At 37.0% G+C, this 16,894-nt stretch overlaps 1 protein-coding gene across 3 annotated transcripts in view; it reads left to right on the forward strand.

Annotated features, from left to right (window-relative positions):
- GBE1 (1,4-alpha-glucan branching enzyme 1) overlaps positions 1 to 16,894 on the forward strand; it is a 171,367-nt gene that overhangs the window by 96,333 nt on the left and 58,140 nt on the right. For all 3 annotated transcript variants that reach the window (XM_074813398.1, XM_074813408.1, XM_074813414.1), the window contains exons 8-12: positions 1,216 to 1,331; positions 1,576 to 1,703; positions 5,039 to 5,137; positions 7,897 to 8,007; positions 10,533 to 10,704. In XM_074813398.1, the coding sequence (XP_074669499.1) occupies positions 1,216 to 1,331; positions 1,576 to 1,703; positions 5,039 to 5,137; positions 7,897 to 8,007; positions 10,533 to 10,704 (626 nt within the window). The remainder of the gene's footprint in view (positions 1 to 1,215; positions 1,332 to 1,575; positions 1,704 to 5,038; positions 5,138 to 7,896; positions 8,008 to 10,532; positions 10,705 to 16,894) is intronic.

Here is a 16,894-nt window from a genome sequence, read left to right on the forward strand (position 1 = left end):
GAAATGTAGAAAGGGTCTCCTTCACTGCCTTATGCCACGTGCATAAGGAAGTTACAACAGTGACTCTGGCTGTCCTTTGTGCTAGGTGTACCCTTTCCGTCTCTCCCACCAGAGGGTGGTGGGTGAGACCCTGCATGCTGCTGTGTAGCTTGCACTCTTCTCTGAACAGAAACTCAGGAGTAGGTGGGGTTGTAGTTGTGCTATCTTGGTAAATTGATTAGAGAGAAATCATAACACTGACAAGTGTTGAAGACATGGGCAAAAAAAGTTTTGCTGCTTCATGTGGTTGGCTGATTGAGACAGGTGAGCTCTTTAGAGCTATAGGTTTCAGGAGATGCACCTGAGGCAGCCTGTGCTGAGGGTGGCAGAGAGGGTAGTGGCATGAAGGGTGAATGGTAGAAACAAGATGTGGGGGGGTCTTTGAAGCTATTGAGACCAGTGTCCTGGGAGAGGAGGTGATGAATAGTAGGAAAAATGTTCCTGAAACTCTTTTATTCTTCAATACAAATTTTGTTCACAAATACCTCCACATCCTTTCTCACTTTGGAACCGCTTTTCTATTTTTGATTTCATGTCCGTGCTTTGTTTGTGTGTGTGTGTGTGTTATACACCATTCACGTTGTTCTGAATTTCAAAAAATCTCAACCTCCATAAGTTGCTTTACTCTTTAAATGTGTAAATTTGCAACACATTAAGTGATTTGGTAATCTACTGGTGATATGTGATTTGTAAATAATGGGGGGGGGGGGGGGGGGGCAGGGGACAACAGCTTTTCTTATGCCTAGAAATTACTGTAAATCCATAAAATTTTGGGGACAAAATCTTACCTATTATAATTTTCTTTTCATTTCTATAAGACCTTTTCCCACAGAGTATAAACATCTTTAGAGAGGCAAAGGAGAAGTACAGTTGCAAGTATGGGTATTAAAATGTAATATATGTGTTCAAACACTAACCTATTTAGATGTCTATATAGATAGTTGACAATTTTTCCTAAACCCCTATCTGCAATCTTAAAATCATGTGCAGTAAAAGACAAAGACTTAAGGAAGACAGACTTGTTAGAAAAAGGCTAATGAAAAATGGGGAAAAAGTTATTAAAAAGGTAAAATGTCCTGTACAAGTACTGTATATGCAAGTGGGGAATGTGGTGTAACGAACTCTAGTTGATCCCAAGGTTTCCAAAGCTCATAAAATATACTCATGTTATTTCAGCTGGGAAGTTTTGAGATTCCTTCTGTCAAATTTGAGAATGTGGATCGAAGACTATCGCTTTGATGGCTTCCGATTTGATGGTGTCACGTCTATGTTGTATCACCATCATGGGATTGGTAAGTAATTTAATCAGCTCTAATCTGTGCAGTCCTCTTGCAGCTCTGTTGCTGTGGAAATAGTGCTATAAAAGTTCACTAAGTGCTCTAATAATTCCAGGTTTGCTATTATCTTGTTGTGCTACTGTATGCATAGATCTGAAATTATGAATAAATTTTGTGCTTATAAAATTACATATTGCAAAATCTGTGGTTTTTTTAAAAAAAAAGTAACTGTGGCTTTTAAAACATCCTGTCTTACTAGGCACTGGGTTCAGTGGAGATTACAATGAATATTTTGGCCTACATGTGGATGAAGATGCTTTGTGTTATCTAATGCTGGCCAACCACATGATTAAGTTCTTGCATCCAGAATGCATAACCATAGCAGAGGTAAGACCAGAATTTGCCATCCTCAATGGCATTAATATTGATTAGTTTGCTTTGGGATGTGAATTTCCTGTTAATTATCAAGTCACACTTCGGATGCTCAAGGAATGACAGGAGCTAAGAAATACTAATTAGCGGATAGACTTTGCCTTGTGGGGGAAAACAACTGGAATATGCACTTGGGGAATTTTCTCTGCATTAATGGATCATTAATTAATGTTTAGATTTTTTTTTCTTTTTCCCTTCATCTCCTTGAACTTGTAATGAGATTTGGTTTTATTAGTTTATTGCTTTTGCATGATTGCCATTTGTCACTAGTGATTCATGGTACTAAAGATTAACAGCCCTAGTGTGGTTTTGCATATTTTGAATTATAATGGCATAATCAACAATTCCTCTTCAAAATAAATGTGATAAATTTATGAATCTTGAATGTGTATGCTAATTTAAATTCAGTATTAAGTTTCTCCATGTTTCTGAGGGAGCAAATAGACTATATTACTTGAGTTGATGGAGATCAATTAAACTTTTTTGACTGAAAAACATTATTGTTGGCACATGGAATTTTTAATAGTACTACACACCCGAGCATTAAAGTTCTATGAATAGATACGTTTTCACTGACGTTTCCTTTTTATCTAAAAAAGAAAAATCATGTAAACCTTGAGGATTTTTCTGTTATATTTAAATAATTCTTTTCATTTAAAAGAAAAAGTTGCATTTTTCTGGTATCGTTAGGGACTATACAGCTTTCTAATAAAACTTGGTATTGCTTAAGAGTTCCCTGTTTATCTTTAAAAAGCAAAATACTGCTTAACTTAGTTTCTTCTTGTAAAGTTTTATATTACAACCCCTGCTAAAAACTTAATGACAAGCTATCAAAACCAGCATCTGGTGAGTAATTACTAATAAACTTGAGATTAGTTTCATTGAGCTGTAGGCTTATTTGAAGAGAAAATTGTTTATTTTCTAGGTAGTCTAAGATTATAAGCATTCTTACCAATGAAATTCTGAGTTCAGTCATCTTGTATTACCTGGCCTAAGAGTTCTTTTTTTTAATAAGATGTGTCTTCAGTTTCTCTTGCTTGAGTTGTAAACTGCTTCTGTTTCAATACATCATTTTTCTGTCTGGGGAGGTCACTACACCAAAGATGGAATTGATCAATGTGCTGCATGGTTAAAGGAGAATTTCGGAAAGAGAAACTATTGACATAATTGAAAATTGCAAAAGGCAATGAAGAATGTCTGCTTGCCTGTAATGATGATGGAATGAGTGCCACATGAAAAAAATGGTTTTTATGTAGCCATAACTAATTATACTATATTCCTTAATTACTTAACTGATAATTTTTACAGCTTTTTAATATTTGTATAGTCACTGTCTTAGTAATTTCTGAGGTTTTAGGTATTACTGGCTATAACTTCTTTTTCATTATGGCCTTCTAAATAAAGCCTGTGCTTAAAGTTTTGTATAATGAGAAGAAAAAATGTTAAGTGAAATTACATGATGCCTGACATATAAAAACAAGCAGGCAAAAAACCCCTACTGCTGTGGTTTCTTTTTTTACATGCAACTCATTTCAAACTAAAGTCTGAACAAATGCTTAGTCATTGACTGTTTATATTTGGTGGAAAATACACTGAACAAACTAACAGTGAATTTTTTTTTAGTGTTCAGGTAATAGATAAAAATAATATTAAATTTGGACTTTAACTTCCCAAAAATCTGGCTTTCAAAATTGTGACTAAAGTAGATAGGAGCTACTTAAATCTGAGACTCTGATCTTGTCCAGGTAGGCATCATAGCATCACAGGGAAAAGGCTTTTGTTTCAGATCATCTTGTCCTCCATAACGGGGAGAGCATTAGTCTGTGTTTATCCTTTCTGACTGATTTAGGAGAGCTATTGACCTTCCTCTTATAACATCTAAAAGTTTGGAAAAAATTTCCACTTCATTATTTGGTATTTACAGCAAGTGGAATGTGGATGCAGTTTTCTGTGTGATCCAATGACTGCTGATGTGATCTGTGCTGATCTGTGTGATCTAATGACTGGCTGTTCATACAGCCCAGGATGCTGGTGGCCACCTCTGCTGCCAGGGCAGGCTGCTGACTCAGGCTGAGCTTGCTGCCAGCCCAGAGCCCCAGGGCCTTCCCAGCAGAGCTGCTCCCCAGCCTGTGTGGAGGCAGGGGTTAGTCCATCCCAGGGGCAGGACTTGGCAATTGCTCTTGCTGAACTTCCTGAGCTTGCTTGTTGATCGATTCCTCCAGCCAGTCAGGGTCCCTCTGGATGACAGCCCTGCCTTCCACCCCCAGCTTGCCATCCATGAGCTTCACAATGATGTGGTCGGTCTCCTTACTTATGTCAGAATGGGGGGTGGGGTGTATGTATGCATGTATGTGTATGTATGTAGACCTTCAAGTGCAACTATATTTTCCAACAGTCTAATGCAGCAATTGAATTGAAACCTGGATTGAATCCAGAAAACTGGAATGAGCTTCCTAATGAAGTCCAGGTTCTAGTCAGAATTTAATTCCATAAATTCTCTTGTGTTAGATGCAAAAGGTATATGTTAATCCATAACCATTGTGGTGGAATGGCTTCTCACTGACAAGAGTTAGTAAAATTGAGTACTGATAGATACTTTGCAATTACTGGAGACTTGCATTCTCTGTATAGATAAGCTAACTTTAGAAAAAGAACGCTATGTGACATAATTGCCTAATAAAATGGTCAAATATTTTAAGAACTCTGAATTACGAATTTGAGGATGATCAGCCTCCAATACAAAACTGGAAAATTGTGCAGTAAGAGCATGTAACTTTACTAGGCCTAGCTGGATCAATAGTTTTGGTTTTGTGCATTTAGGAAAAGAGTAGAGATTGTATTTTTCTTCCTTACTATACTTTATATCTGGCCTTTTATTTTTAGGCCACCCTTTATGCAAAATATCAAGAAACAAAATGAAGATTTAATTTGTCTCTTGACTACTTTCTACTTTTTATTGATTGCTTGGAGCTCAAGAGAGCTAATTATTTCAGATTCTGCATCTACTGAGGTCTCTTCCCTCTCAAATATCTACTCTATTAAAATATTTCATAGTAGAGTATTTGATGAGAAAAGTCATAATACTTTTCCCTCTAACTTTTGCATTCAAACAGCAAATCTGGGTGTAGTAATCACACTGATTTTCTTTTTTTTTTTCTCCTTTACCCAGGACAATCTCTGAAGCTCTTTGTAGTTTACAGATTGTTTGTATGGAAGTATTACTGTGTGGTAGAAAATCAGAACTAGTAATTGCAATGCTATGCAAATTATGTTGCGTTTTTTCATTTAAGGATGTTTCTGGAATGCCAGCTCTTTGTCGTCCTGTTGCAGAGGGAGGAGGAGGGTTTGATTATCGACTTGCTATGGCTATTCCAGATAAGTGGATACAGGTGAGAACTTTTTTAAAAATACATTCTGTTTTTCAAAGTGGTTGTTTCTCTATGTACAGTAACACTTCTGAATCTTACGACAAATTTTACTCTCTCTTAATGTTCTACTAAAACAAATTCTGACAGGATTGAGCACAGGTATTAGTGACTAAAATGAGAGCTGTCAGATAACATGTAGCTTTCAGATGATGAGTAAGTTAAGGGGCTATTCTTTTCATTCTAGCTGATGCTTGTTTTCTTCATACAATGCAAATAGACTTTTTTTTAAATAACCTGTATCTCGCAACAGCTGTAGAATGTGTAGTTTATATTGAATGTGAACAGGTAGATAGTAAGTTAACCATATGCATATAAAGATAAAAAAACCCACCACCCTGAAAATAAGCAACGAGCACTCCTGAAATTTGGCATAGTGATTAGCATTGAACATAGACAGAGCTGAAAGCTTAACCAAAGTAAATTTAAGTGAATTATACAAACGCCAGCAGTGGGGTTACAAAAAGAATAATAAAAATCTGTAAATGCTCTTCAAGAACAATAATATACTAATATATGATGACTACAATAAGGATTTAAACCACCTTTTCCTTAATATGGAGAATCACAAGAAAAGGAATAAAACACTAAACGATCTCAAAAGGCTTTACTGCTGTTTTAGAGAATGTTTTTCAGTTAGATAGAAGATTGCATCCAAATCCCTCAGGCTATCATAATGATCTGAAACCAATAAATGTTTTATATGAGCATTAATGCTTCAGTAAATATAGTGAGTAGCTTAAAATAAAAAGCAAATTAACTTCAGCATCTTTCACTTCTGTAACTAGGAAGTGAGGGGCCAATTGAAAAACAGGTTTCAGACCTCTCTTCATTCAGAAGACAAACTTGCCAGCTTTTCCAACAGGGACAGCATCATTAAACTTTGGAGAAACTTAGATCTGGGAATACAGCAAGAGTTCATATTTTTGTAGGAACAAGAAACACCTTGTTGTGATGAGGGTTTTTTTTTCTGTTAGACCTTCAACTTCCTTACCACACTTTAGGACAGTGGTAGGTAGGCAAAATGCAAAGAAAAAAATGAGAAAAAATTGCAAAGAAAAAAAAAAAACAGACTATAGAATTTTGAGTGTAGAAAATGGATAATCTAATTTAGCAATCTCTGGTGTGGTCTGCTTATTTTAATTTGAATCTTTCAGGAAGGAAATGTACCTATCCTGCAGTAAGTTCATTCTTTACCTGGACAAAAAAATCTTCCAGCTTAAGTGTGTACTTACCGTGAGACAACAGGTAGATGCTTGGCATGCTGATGGGGTGGTGGCTGTAAATTCAGCTATGATAGTCTAGACTGTTTCCCAGCAGATTCCAGTTATTTATGAATATTTTGATTGTACAAGAACATAGGGTGATGCAGGCCGGAAACTTTTAGCTGAGGAAACTGCAAATAAGCAACCACAGCAGAAGACCTTGAGTTTGAGAAAGAGGTGATGCACATAGTTTGTTACAACATCTCTTGAGGCAAAAATAAAGCTGAAACTATCGGAAGGGAAAAGTTTAGAAACAGAGTCTATCAGCTGTTATCTCTCATTTCTCTCCAGCTTTTAAGTATGTACCTGTTAATAGCAAGTTTTGTAGGCAACTTCCTAAAATGAGTTTTAAACCTGAAGGATCTCCAGGGTTCCATGAACTAATTCTGAGGGATCTGTAGAGGTAAGATAAGCCGTTTGTCATAACAGTGGCTGTACTAGTTTGGAAGTTCATATTAAAGATAAATGTAGTACATAATATGATGCTGCATACAGACCTGAATGTGTTCAGAGCCAGAATTTGTGGAGTGGAAAAAAAAAAGGCTGTTTGGGAGTACATGGCCAGTTACAATCACAGCATTAAATTTTACAGCATCATACCAGCCATCTCAGTGCTACTGCCTTTTTATCACTTTCATTTTTATGTCTATATATTTACTTATATGTATTTAAGGTATAGTGATCAATGGAGGCCTATAAAGTACTATAGGAAAAAGAACAGACTAACTGAAATTGAGCTAGATTTATAAGAGGGAGAAAATAGTGTCATATGAGGCAGAAGATTCCTATTGATGTGGTTTTAATTTAAATTGCTAAAAATCAAGCGCTAGCATGGCAAAAAAATAAAGCTTGTTTTGTATTACAAAGCTTTGGCACTGAAACTGGTTTGGAACTGACCAGGAATTCACTGATCAGGGGAACATGCAAGTCCCTGCACTAAGCACCTTCTCACGTTATTGTCTATTTCACGGCAATAGCATAGCACTAACTTGCAGTGATCCATTCTCTACCATGCAGCCCAGTGGTTAAACTACAGTTGAAAGCTTGCCATATGCCAGGGTTGCTAGAAATACAGGACTTCTTTCAGTATCATGTGTAGGTAGGTGTGTGCCCACATACTTCTTCCCAGTTTTCGGTGCAATGCTTTCTTGCAGCTCTGATAGATCAGATTGCCTGCTATATCAGAGAATTTACATGATAGATGGCAAGTCTCGTCGTCTATGCTTATACGTGGAAGTACAGGAGAAACAAAGTGTTCTAGTTATAATATTTATGTAGTGGAATTCAAAAGAAAAAATCTCTTTGGATTATCAGAGAAAGCATATCACTTCAAAACTTGGGAATAGGAGAACCAAAATAATATAGTTCACAATCTATTGGAAATTTCTGTGCCAAGGTAGTAATGTGCTTTCAGTTAAAGCAGCGATAACTTCAATGATCTTTCCTTTATTTCTGTAGATAATTAAGGAGCTGAAAGATGAAGACTGGAATATGGGCAATATTGTGCATACATTAACAAACAGACGGTATGAAGAAAAATACATTGCATATGCAGAAAGTCATGACCAGGTATTTTATCTGTTTATTTGTATATAAGCAAGTAAAAGATGAGGTTTAGAGGTTTGGTGGGGTTTGTTTTTAAAAATGAGGCAAGAGTTGAGAAGGATAGGCAACAGTTTCTGGCATAGGTAGATCTGAACTACTCATGTTTTTTGGTTTTCTTGTGTTTGTTTTGATCCTTCTTTTTAATAGAGGAATCCTGCTTGGAGTGGGTGAGTGTTGTTATTTTTCAGTTTTATTTTGTTTTTAAGAAATGAGTCCTAGCTTCTTGTTTTGCCTTCCTGTCATAGGACATAGGAAGGTATATAATCCATACCTTTGAAAATCTGGCTTCCATAAAGTAGGCTGAAGCACAATTTATGATAAGCGTAAACAACATCACAATTTAGCATATTTGTTCATTGAATCAGTTTTATGACTGTTGTATTACCTTCAAGAAAATGTTTCCTCTCCCAAAGGATTGCAAACGTCCTCTTTTGAGATCTAAATGAAATATTCTTTAACAATTTTGTTCAAAACACAGCAATTGTAATGGTTCTGTATACAGAAAAATGTAGTAGTGAAGAGTTTGGATAACACTCATCTCCCACAGTCTTTGTATTGGTTGTTTCTGAAGAATCAGAAGACACATTGGTTGAGAGTTTAAAAGGTTTAAATAACCTACCTTCAACTTCTTCCTCTACATAAGTTTGATATTCTATTTCCTATACCTTCTATAGTAAAAGTCAACAGAGGTGTCCAAAACAAGGCCTATGTTTTGTTTTAAAAAGAGAATTCTGAGTTTATCAGCTTCATTTTGTGTACCTATTTACATTCTTATCCCAGAGACTGTTACACAGTGTTCACTTAAGGCATGAGAGAAGAGTCCCAATCCTGGTAAAGAACTACAGGTATTACTTGGAAATGCATATTATTCTGTGGTTATTTGCTTTTATAAAAGCTGATTCTTCATCCTAAAGCATGACACAACAATGCTATTGCTGTTCTTTTATTTCATGCTGGATTTTATCAATTTAGTTATCTTCCATATCACCATGTATTTTTGTTTTACAATCTCATAATTGGGAGGAAGATCTATTTACTTTTAATTTGAAAAGACAATTTCAGATGTACACCAGGATGATATCTGAAAAATAAGATAGAGAAACAAAATGGGAGTATAATTAAATTCAGTCTGAAGACACTTGAAGTGATGCACATGAGGGGCTGAAACAATTCTACTTCCTTATATGTCATAATGGACTATGAGCTGACTATTACCAGACAGAGTACAGGGCCTCATGGTTATAGGAATTGCATGAAAATAGCAACTCAATGCTAATAGCTGTCAAAAAAGCAGATATAGTACTGGAATTAGTAGAATGGAATGGAGAACAAAGAGCAAAATCAGTATGCAACTGTAGGCTTTCGTGATTTGTGTGCATCTTGAGTGTTGAAGGCAGATTTGGTCCTGTATCTCAAAGGATATGCAGCATAACTGAAAAAAATGCTGTGAGAGAGTTGGTAAGAATAATAGCAGGTGTGGATTGGTTTTCATAAGAAGAAACCTAAATACACTAAGACTCTTCAGGGTAGAAAAGCGATAGTTGAAGCAGGAAGGGTAAGTTTAACATATCATGGCTGGCATAGAAAACATGAATAGGGAACACTTACCTTCTTTTCTAATGGATAGAATAGGGGACAGTAACAAGTGCCACATTCTGAGTCCAGAAAAGAGTTGTTCCTTGCAGTTATTAATTGCAGTCTTTGGTCTTGCCATAGTTGCATAGGATTTTTTTTTTAAAAGATTGTTTTCTTACTTGAGGGAATCATCTATATATGCTGTTACGTTGTTATTTGGAAAACTAAAGGATGATGGTGCTTTTCAGCTAGACTTCTTTACAACTCATGTGTCTCTCTGAAATGTAGGGAGTTTTCATAGAGTTTAAAATAAGTATTGGGCTAATTGAACAAAAATTAGCTGTTTACCTACAAAAGTTCCAAAACATTTTCAACTACCTGCATGCTAATATATTATAATAATCCTTGTTACATATGGCATTTGTGTGGCTCTTCTCAAGTAGCAGTAAGCACTAGCAAGTTAGTAATTGTCACTCTTTTTAGACGGAATTACTAGTTTATTTTTCTCTCTCATGTGAAATCACAGAAAACCAATCACATTCTTGATTGCATATAAATGCACAGTTGTGTCTGGCATCCAATCGAAACTCAGCTCAGGGATGTCCCTGCCTCAGTTTACATACTTTCTCTTTTTGACAGCAGATTATATATATCACACCCACATGATTACACATCACGCAATACAAAGTTGCAGTAGTCAGAAGCTAGGGTCACTGTGACCTGATGATCAGCAGCAGTGTCAGGGTGTTTTGTTTGTGAACAGGGACTATATCATGCACACTGAGCCATGTTCTTAACTCCTTGCCAATCTTCCAAGTTCTTCCCTTATGATATAGAGCACCTGCTTTAAAAAAAAAGTTAGAAACATTTCCAGTACACCCAAGGGTTTTCTACACTTTTTTGAATTGTTATAGGCACTTGTTGGTGATAAGACATTGGCGTTTCGACTGATGGATGCAGAGATGTATACAAACATGAGTGTGCTCTCACCTCTTACTCCAGTTATTGATCGTGGAATACAGCTTCATAAAATGATTCGTCTCATTACTCATGCACTTGGAGGAGAGAGCTATCTGAACTTCATGGGTAAGTAATCTTCGGAACAAATCTTTCCTTTTCTCATCTACAGAATGCTTGTCAGGGAAATAAAACGATCTGACATCATCTTACATCCACAGTATTTATCACAATGCTGAAGTCTGAAGCATAAATGCTTTTATAAAGATTTAGTATGAAAGGTAATATGCATTGTTTTTCTGTCTGTAAGATGTATTATAAGACAAGAAAATAAAATCAATGTGGTTCCTAACTGTAACAGAAATAACTTAAAAATGTGTGAGGCTCTAGTTCAGGTTACTCTGATTTACAACTTGGACTAGGATTTTAATTATTGTTCTGCAAGTTTGTCAGGTGGTGAGCTTTCTCTTACACAGTTGGGTTGTCTTTTGTCTCTATTCTTTTACTCTCCTAAACTTTTTAGGGTAACTGAATTTACTAAAGATAGCTCTGTGCTTAATTATTAATTGTCAGGAAGTAATCTGGAATCAGTTGAATTATGTTTCCTTGCTTCTTAGTGAAGAGCAGGGGCTTAACAAGGTAAGCAAGGACAAATCATAGAGATAGGAGGCACATCCTACTATCAAAGCAGGGACATAGGAAGACTTAGCAATACTTCCTTTTTGTTCATAAACCGTAAAATACAACTGTTGCATTGCTTCTTAAGCACTGTTGCTACAAGAACATTCAGTAGTTAATCTTACTTAATCAGCAAGTTACAGTTCCATGTAGTCGTCTTGAAAGTTGTGGTGTTCTGAGTTTTATACAAAATGCTGAAGCTATTTATGCTTGATGCCGTTTACCATATTCATGTTCTTTAATTTCTTTGCAAAATAATCCTTACTTTATAGTAAAAATCAGTTCTGTAATGTGGTGTGACAAGTTCTGTATAGCTGTTGTGATAGTCTCATGGGGAAAAAAGGCTGAAAGCATGCTGTAAATGACCATCTCAGTTTTCTGACAATGAAACACTTGAAAATTATAGAAATTTTAGTTTAACATTGCCTTCAACTTTTACTGTTAAATGCTTTGTATTATCAACTTGAAGGGGATTGTTGGATATATTTATTGCCTTTCTTCCATTTAAAAATATATATTTTTCCAGTGAAAAAACTGAAGAGCGTTAATAAGGCAATGGTGGCATTTGATTTAAGCATGTCTGTACTGATACATGTTCTCTTCCTTGGCATTAGAAGAACATTTAAAAAATACCATGTTTGTGGGTTTTCTTAAAAATTAATGCAACTTTGGTACAGAACAAATCAATTCAGTATATGCTATACTAGTAAAACTATTGTTTCCAATAAAATGCAGACATTTTTCCCAAGAGTGAGGAAGAGTTAATGAAATATTTATGAACTGTGTAGTCAGGCACCAAAATGTGCAAAGTACAATGTGTGTGCTTCCGTTCACGCTAGTGATGCTACAATAGTTAAGGGAGCAGGTGTTTAAAAAATATGCCAGCTAAACTGCAGCTGGCTCTGCCTCAGATTGACTTGGTAAAGTTAGAAAAATGGTCAGTAATTCAATGTGGCAAGTTAAATCCAGTGTGTCAATGCAGGTGGATTGAGCAATTAATATTGTGTATCCTTGAGTACTGCAAATGTTTAAGTAACTATGTTATACTTTGTTATATGTAAAAGGTGAAAAGATTATAAGAAATGTTGAAGGAGAACACATATAAATACAGAATGCTTTCAGTCCAGTGTACTTAAAATGCATGTTGCAGCATGCTATCTAGTTAGGCAAATACAGTGACAAATGAGTTATTTAACTTTCAGTTTTGAGCAAATACTGAGGGTGAGAAAGAGAAAGCCTCCCCTCCTGTGGGGGGGAGAAGTGGAAATCTCCTTTCACAACACTTGGAGAAGGCACTCCAGGTGCCTCTGTGCTTTCCGAGGTCCTTTAAGTGTCACTTGTACCTTGTTTTTCTGAAAAAGACACCAAAGCAACATGCTGCTTTCTCAGTGCTTTGCTCACCTTAGGAGAAACCCAACCGCTTCTAAAAAATGATGTATCAGGAGTGGAAATCTGTATTCTCAAATCTATCCTGGAATTTCCCTTTAAAGACCTGGAATAATGTTTAATTACACTTGTGTCGGAGTATCATTTGTACTTCATATGTGCAAGCAGATTCTTGTTGAGAAAAGTCGTACCTCATTGAACACCAAACAATGGTGATTTTCTTCCATCTTTCTCATTTTTCATACTGGATGGTTTGTTGTCCTTCTTACAGGTATTGATAAGGAAACACTGCAAAAATCCAGGAAGCTGTTCTTTTTCATGTTTTTGGATATTTAGTTTTCACTGAACACTTATTTTCCTTCTCAATTGCTTATATCCCAGTATAGGCAATCAATGATATATGCAAACTTAAATGTGAATAGGAAAATTTTGTCATTCCAGTAACAAAACCATTAGGAACATTCTTTCCTCTGGTCTGTATTTAATTTTTTTGTGCAGCTTTGCAAGTAATGTCTGGGGCTTGGTGTGCCTGTCTGGCATGAAGACTTAACCTAGAAAGTGAAAACCAGCATATGCTTGGCTGAAAGTAAGCATGATAATGATAAACGTCTTGCTGTAGTGAATGAACACTCTGGAAGGCCAGTTTGTTTAATAGTAATAGTGAGAAAGTAGCAATTGTTTTGAAGCTTGTGCTGTGTCTAAATCCTCTGCTTTCAAAGCAGGTAGGGAGCAACAATCCTAGTGTAGCTGTAGGTTGTTCAACCCAACTCCTGTTTCAGACCGAGATTTAATACTGAGACTGGCCAGAATACAGTACTGGTTAGAAGATTTCGTAATGACTTTAGGAAGTCATGAAAATTACAAGTTCTTCTGCACAGTGCTTTAGTAGGGGCACAAGTCATGCTTCTTTAAGGGTTTCCTCTGCCACAGCTGAACTTCCATGAAAATGTTGACATAGATAATACACATTTGACTGTCTGAACATAAATGACACTTACAGAAAGCCCCAAACATTCACAATGTGTGCCTATATTAAATAGTGGAAGTTTTCCAATAATAATTTTATTATTGGAAATAATAGGAAAAAACCTTCTATTTGTACTGAAGTATTTTTGTTTGTAACTGTAGTGACATTGAAGCACAATATGCGTCTAATATTAAGTTAAAACCAGGAAAGTATGTGGAAAAATATTTGGAGACAGATCTTTGTCCCCTCTAATATGAAGATTTCAAAACAAATCCAAAATAAAAACCCTGTATCAGACTAAAACCTTTATTGTCAATTTAACCCCCTAAAAAATAACAAAAAGGCTTAAGATTTGAGATGACTGCCTCAATTGCTAAATAAGGACTAATAGAAGTTGTTATAAGACTTCTAGAATACTACAGGAACCTTCTTATCTCACCTTGAAAATAAAGCAACCACTGTTACCCACTGGACAACGTTTCACTTCAGCTTAGATTCACGTATTTCCTGAAAATAACAGTTGAATTTACCACTACAAAACTGTTTTGTCTGTACATCCATTCATTTTCCTTTGTCTTCGTTTTCCATCCTGTCCCTGAAGAAAAGCTGTGGACAACCGTAATTGTTCTGTTCCTTTAAATATTTATTTTTCTTTTCTCTTGCTCATTGCCTGTGCCCTGCACTTAGGGAAACCCTGTGGGACATGGGAAAGCATTGTGCCAGTTCTTCAGTGAACGTGTTTCCATGTTCTCTTCTTAACTTGAAAGGTGCATCCATTTGTCTATCTAGATTTAGACGAACAAAGGTAGCTGCTTTCTTGCCTAGAATAGACATTAAGATCCATCCCCAGGGCCCTTAAATAGCATTTTAGGTCCTTGGGATCCTTCATAGCACAAATACCTACTGTTTTATGGCATTGTAGGGTCTTGCTTTTCAGCTTGCTAACAATCATTTTCTTGCTTCCTCATTCATTTTAAATTGGTTTAAACTCAAAACTATTGATTTTAAATGGAGATTAGTTCCTACATGAACCTGTAGCACTATTTTTCATGACTTTTCTATAGTAAAACAGCTCTTAATTAGGACTCCAGAGACCAAGTCTCTCCCTACAAAACAACTTTTTTTATATATAGAAGCTAGGAAGTGATTTGCTGTAACTGGAACATTTTTTGCAATCATGAGCATTGACTGATGGTATTACTGTTTGGGTTGACATTTACCTCTGATTCACTAATATCAAATCTATCTGTAAAGCTTCCTTGTTAGTTCATTTACACAGTGGTTTATCTACTTTATGCTTAAGGGGTTTTTTTTGATGCACTAAAACAGTTTCTCCTCTAATGGTTTGGTACGATGAGACATTCTTCTCTGGCCTTAAAAATATACTATGCATCATCTATTCCTTTGAGTATTTTAGAGAGAAACTTAGATTTTAAATTTTTTTTTTAACTAAAGGATTTTATAACATAAGACTTTTGAATGTATGTTGACAAACAAGAATGGTGCAAAAACTGTATCATAACCACCAATATCAGGGTGGGAAATGTGCATACAATTTAAGAATATTAAAGATTTGAAATAATGATACAACATAACTTACAATATAAATGGGACTATTACTTTAAAAAGAATCCAAAATATTTTTATTGCTACATGTTCTAGATAAAAAGAAAGTGTATCAGGAACAAGGATATTTAGATTAAACCTATGGGAGTTTTGTTTTCTTAGACATTTTGCAAGTAAATCACTTTGAATTTTTACACTTTTTCTGTATGCTTTGTTATGCTTATTACTCCTGTGCACTGGTTACAGTGTGGCTTTTTAGACCATGACCTAAAAAATGGCCTTGCAAGAGCAAATGCTCTTTAAACTAGCTTACTTCATTCAACTCCTTTTGATAAACAACCTTGAAGTGCTCAATTGGTAAAGACTGAGGATTAGGATACATAGTTTGAAGTCATCCTTCTTAATATGCTTACCTAGTATACTTGACAAATGTGCTTTCTGTGCTGCCAGTTCTACCAAATGCTTTAATTTCACAGAATCACAGAATCATCTAGGTTGGAAAGGACCTTGAAGATCATCTAGTCCAACCGTTAACGTAGCATTGGCAGTTTCCAACTACACCAGATACCCCAGCGCCATGTCAACCCTACTCTTAAACACCTCCAGGGATGGGGACTCCACCACCTCCCTGGGCAGCCCAGTCCAATGCCTAACAACCCGTTCTGTACAGAAATGCTTCCTAATATCCAGTCTAAACCTTCCCTGGCGCAACTTGAGGCCATTACCTCTTGTCTTATCACTTATTACTTGGTTAAAGAGACTCATCCCCAGCTCTCTGCAACCTCCTTTCAGGTAGCTGTAGAGGGCGATGAGGTCTCCCCTCAGCCTCCTCTTCTCCAGACTAAACAACCCCAGTTCCCTCAGCCGCTCCTCGTACGACATGTGCTCCAGACCCTTCACCAGCTTCGTTGTCCTTCTCTGGACACGTTCGAGTAATTCAATGTCCTTTTTGTAGTGAGGGGCCCAAAACTGAACACAGTCATCGAGGTGCGGCCTCACCAGTGCCGAGTACAGGGGTAAGATCACTACCCTGTCCCTGCTGGCCATGCTATTTCTGATACAAGCCAGGATACCATTGGCCTTCTTGGCCACCTGGGCACACTGCTGGCTCATGTTCAGCCAGCTGTCAATCAACACCCCCAGGTCCCTCTCTGACTGGCAGCTCTCCAGCCACTCCTCCCCAAGCCTGTAGCGCTGCTGGGGGTTGTTGTGGCCCAAGTGCAGCACCCGGCATTTGGCCTTATTGAAACTCATACAGTTGGCCTCAGCCCATGGCTCCAGCCTGTCCAGGTCTCTCTGCAGAGCCTCCCTACCCTCGAGCAGATCAACACTCCCACCCAACTTGGTGTCGTCTGCAAACTTACTGAGGGTGCACTCGATCCCCTCATCTAGGTCATCAATAAAGATGTTAAACAGGAGTATACCTAAAACCGAGCCCTGGGGGACACCACTCGTGACTGGCCGCCAACTGGATTTAACTCCATTCACCACAACTCTTTGGGCCCGGCCATCCAGCCAGTTTTTTACCCGGCAAAGCGTGCGATCATCCAAGCCTCGAGCAGCCAGTTTTGCCAGGAGAATGCTGTGGGAAACGGTATCAAAGGCCTTACTGAAGTCAAGGTAAACTACAACCACAGCCTTTCCCTCATCTAATAAGCAGGTCGCCCTGTCGTAGAAGGAGATCAGGTTTGTCAAGCAGGACCTGCCTTTCATAAACCCATG

Source organism: Strix aluco, chromosome 2, assembly GCF_031877795.1.
Source record: "Strix aluco isolate bStrAlu1 chromosome 2, bStrAlu1.hap1, whole genome shotgun sequence".
NCBI lineage: Eukaryota > Metazoa > Chordata > Aves > Strigiformes > Strigidae > Strix > Strix aluco.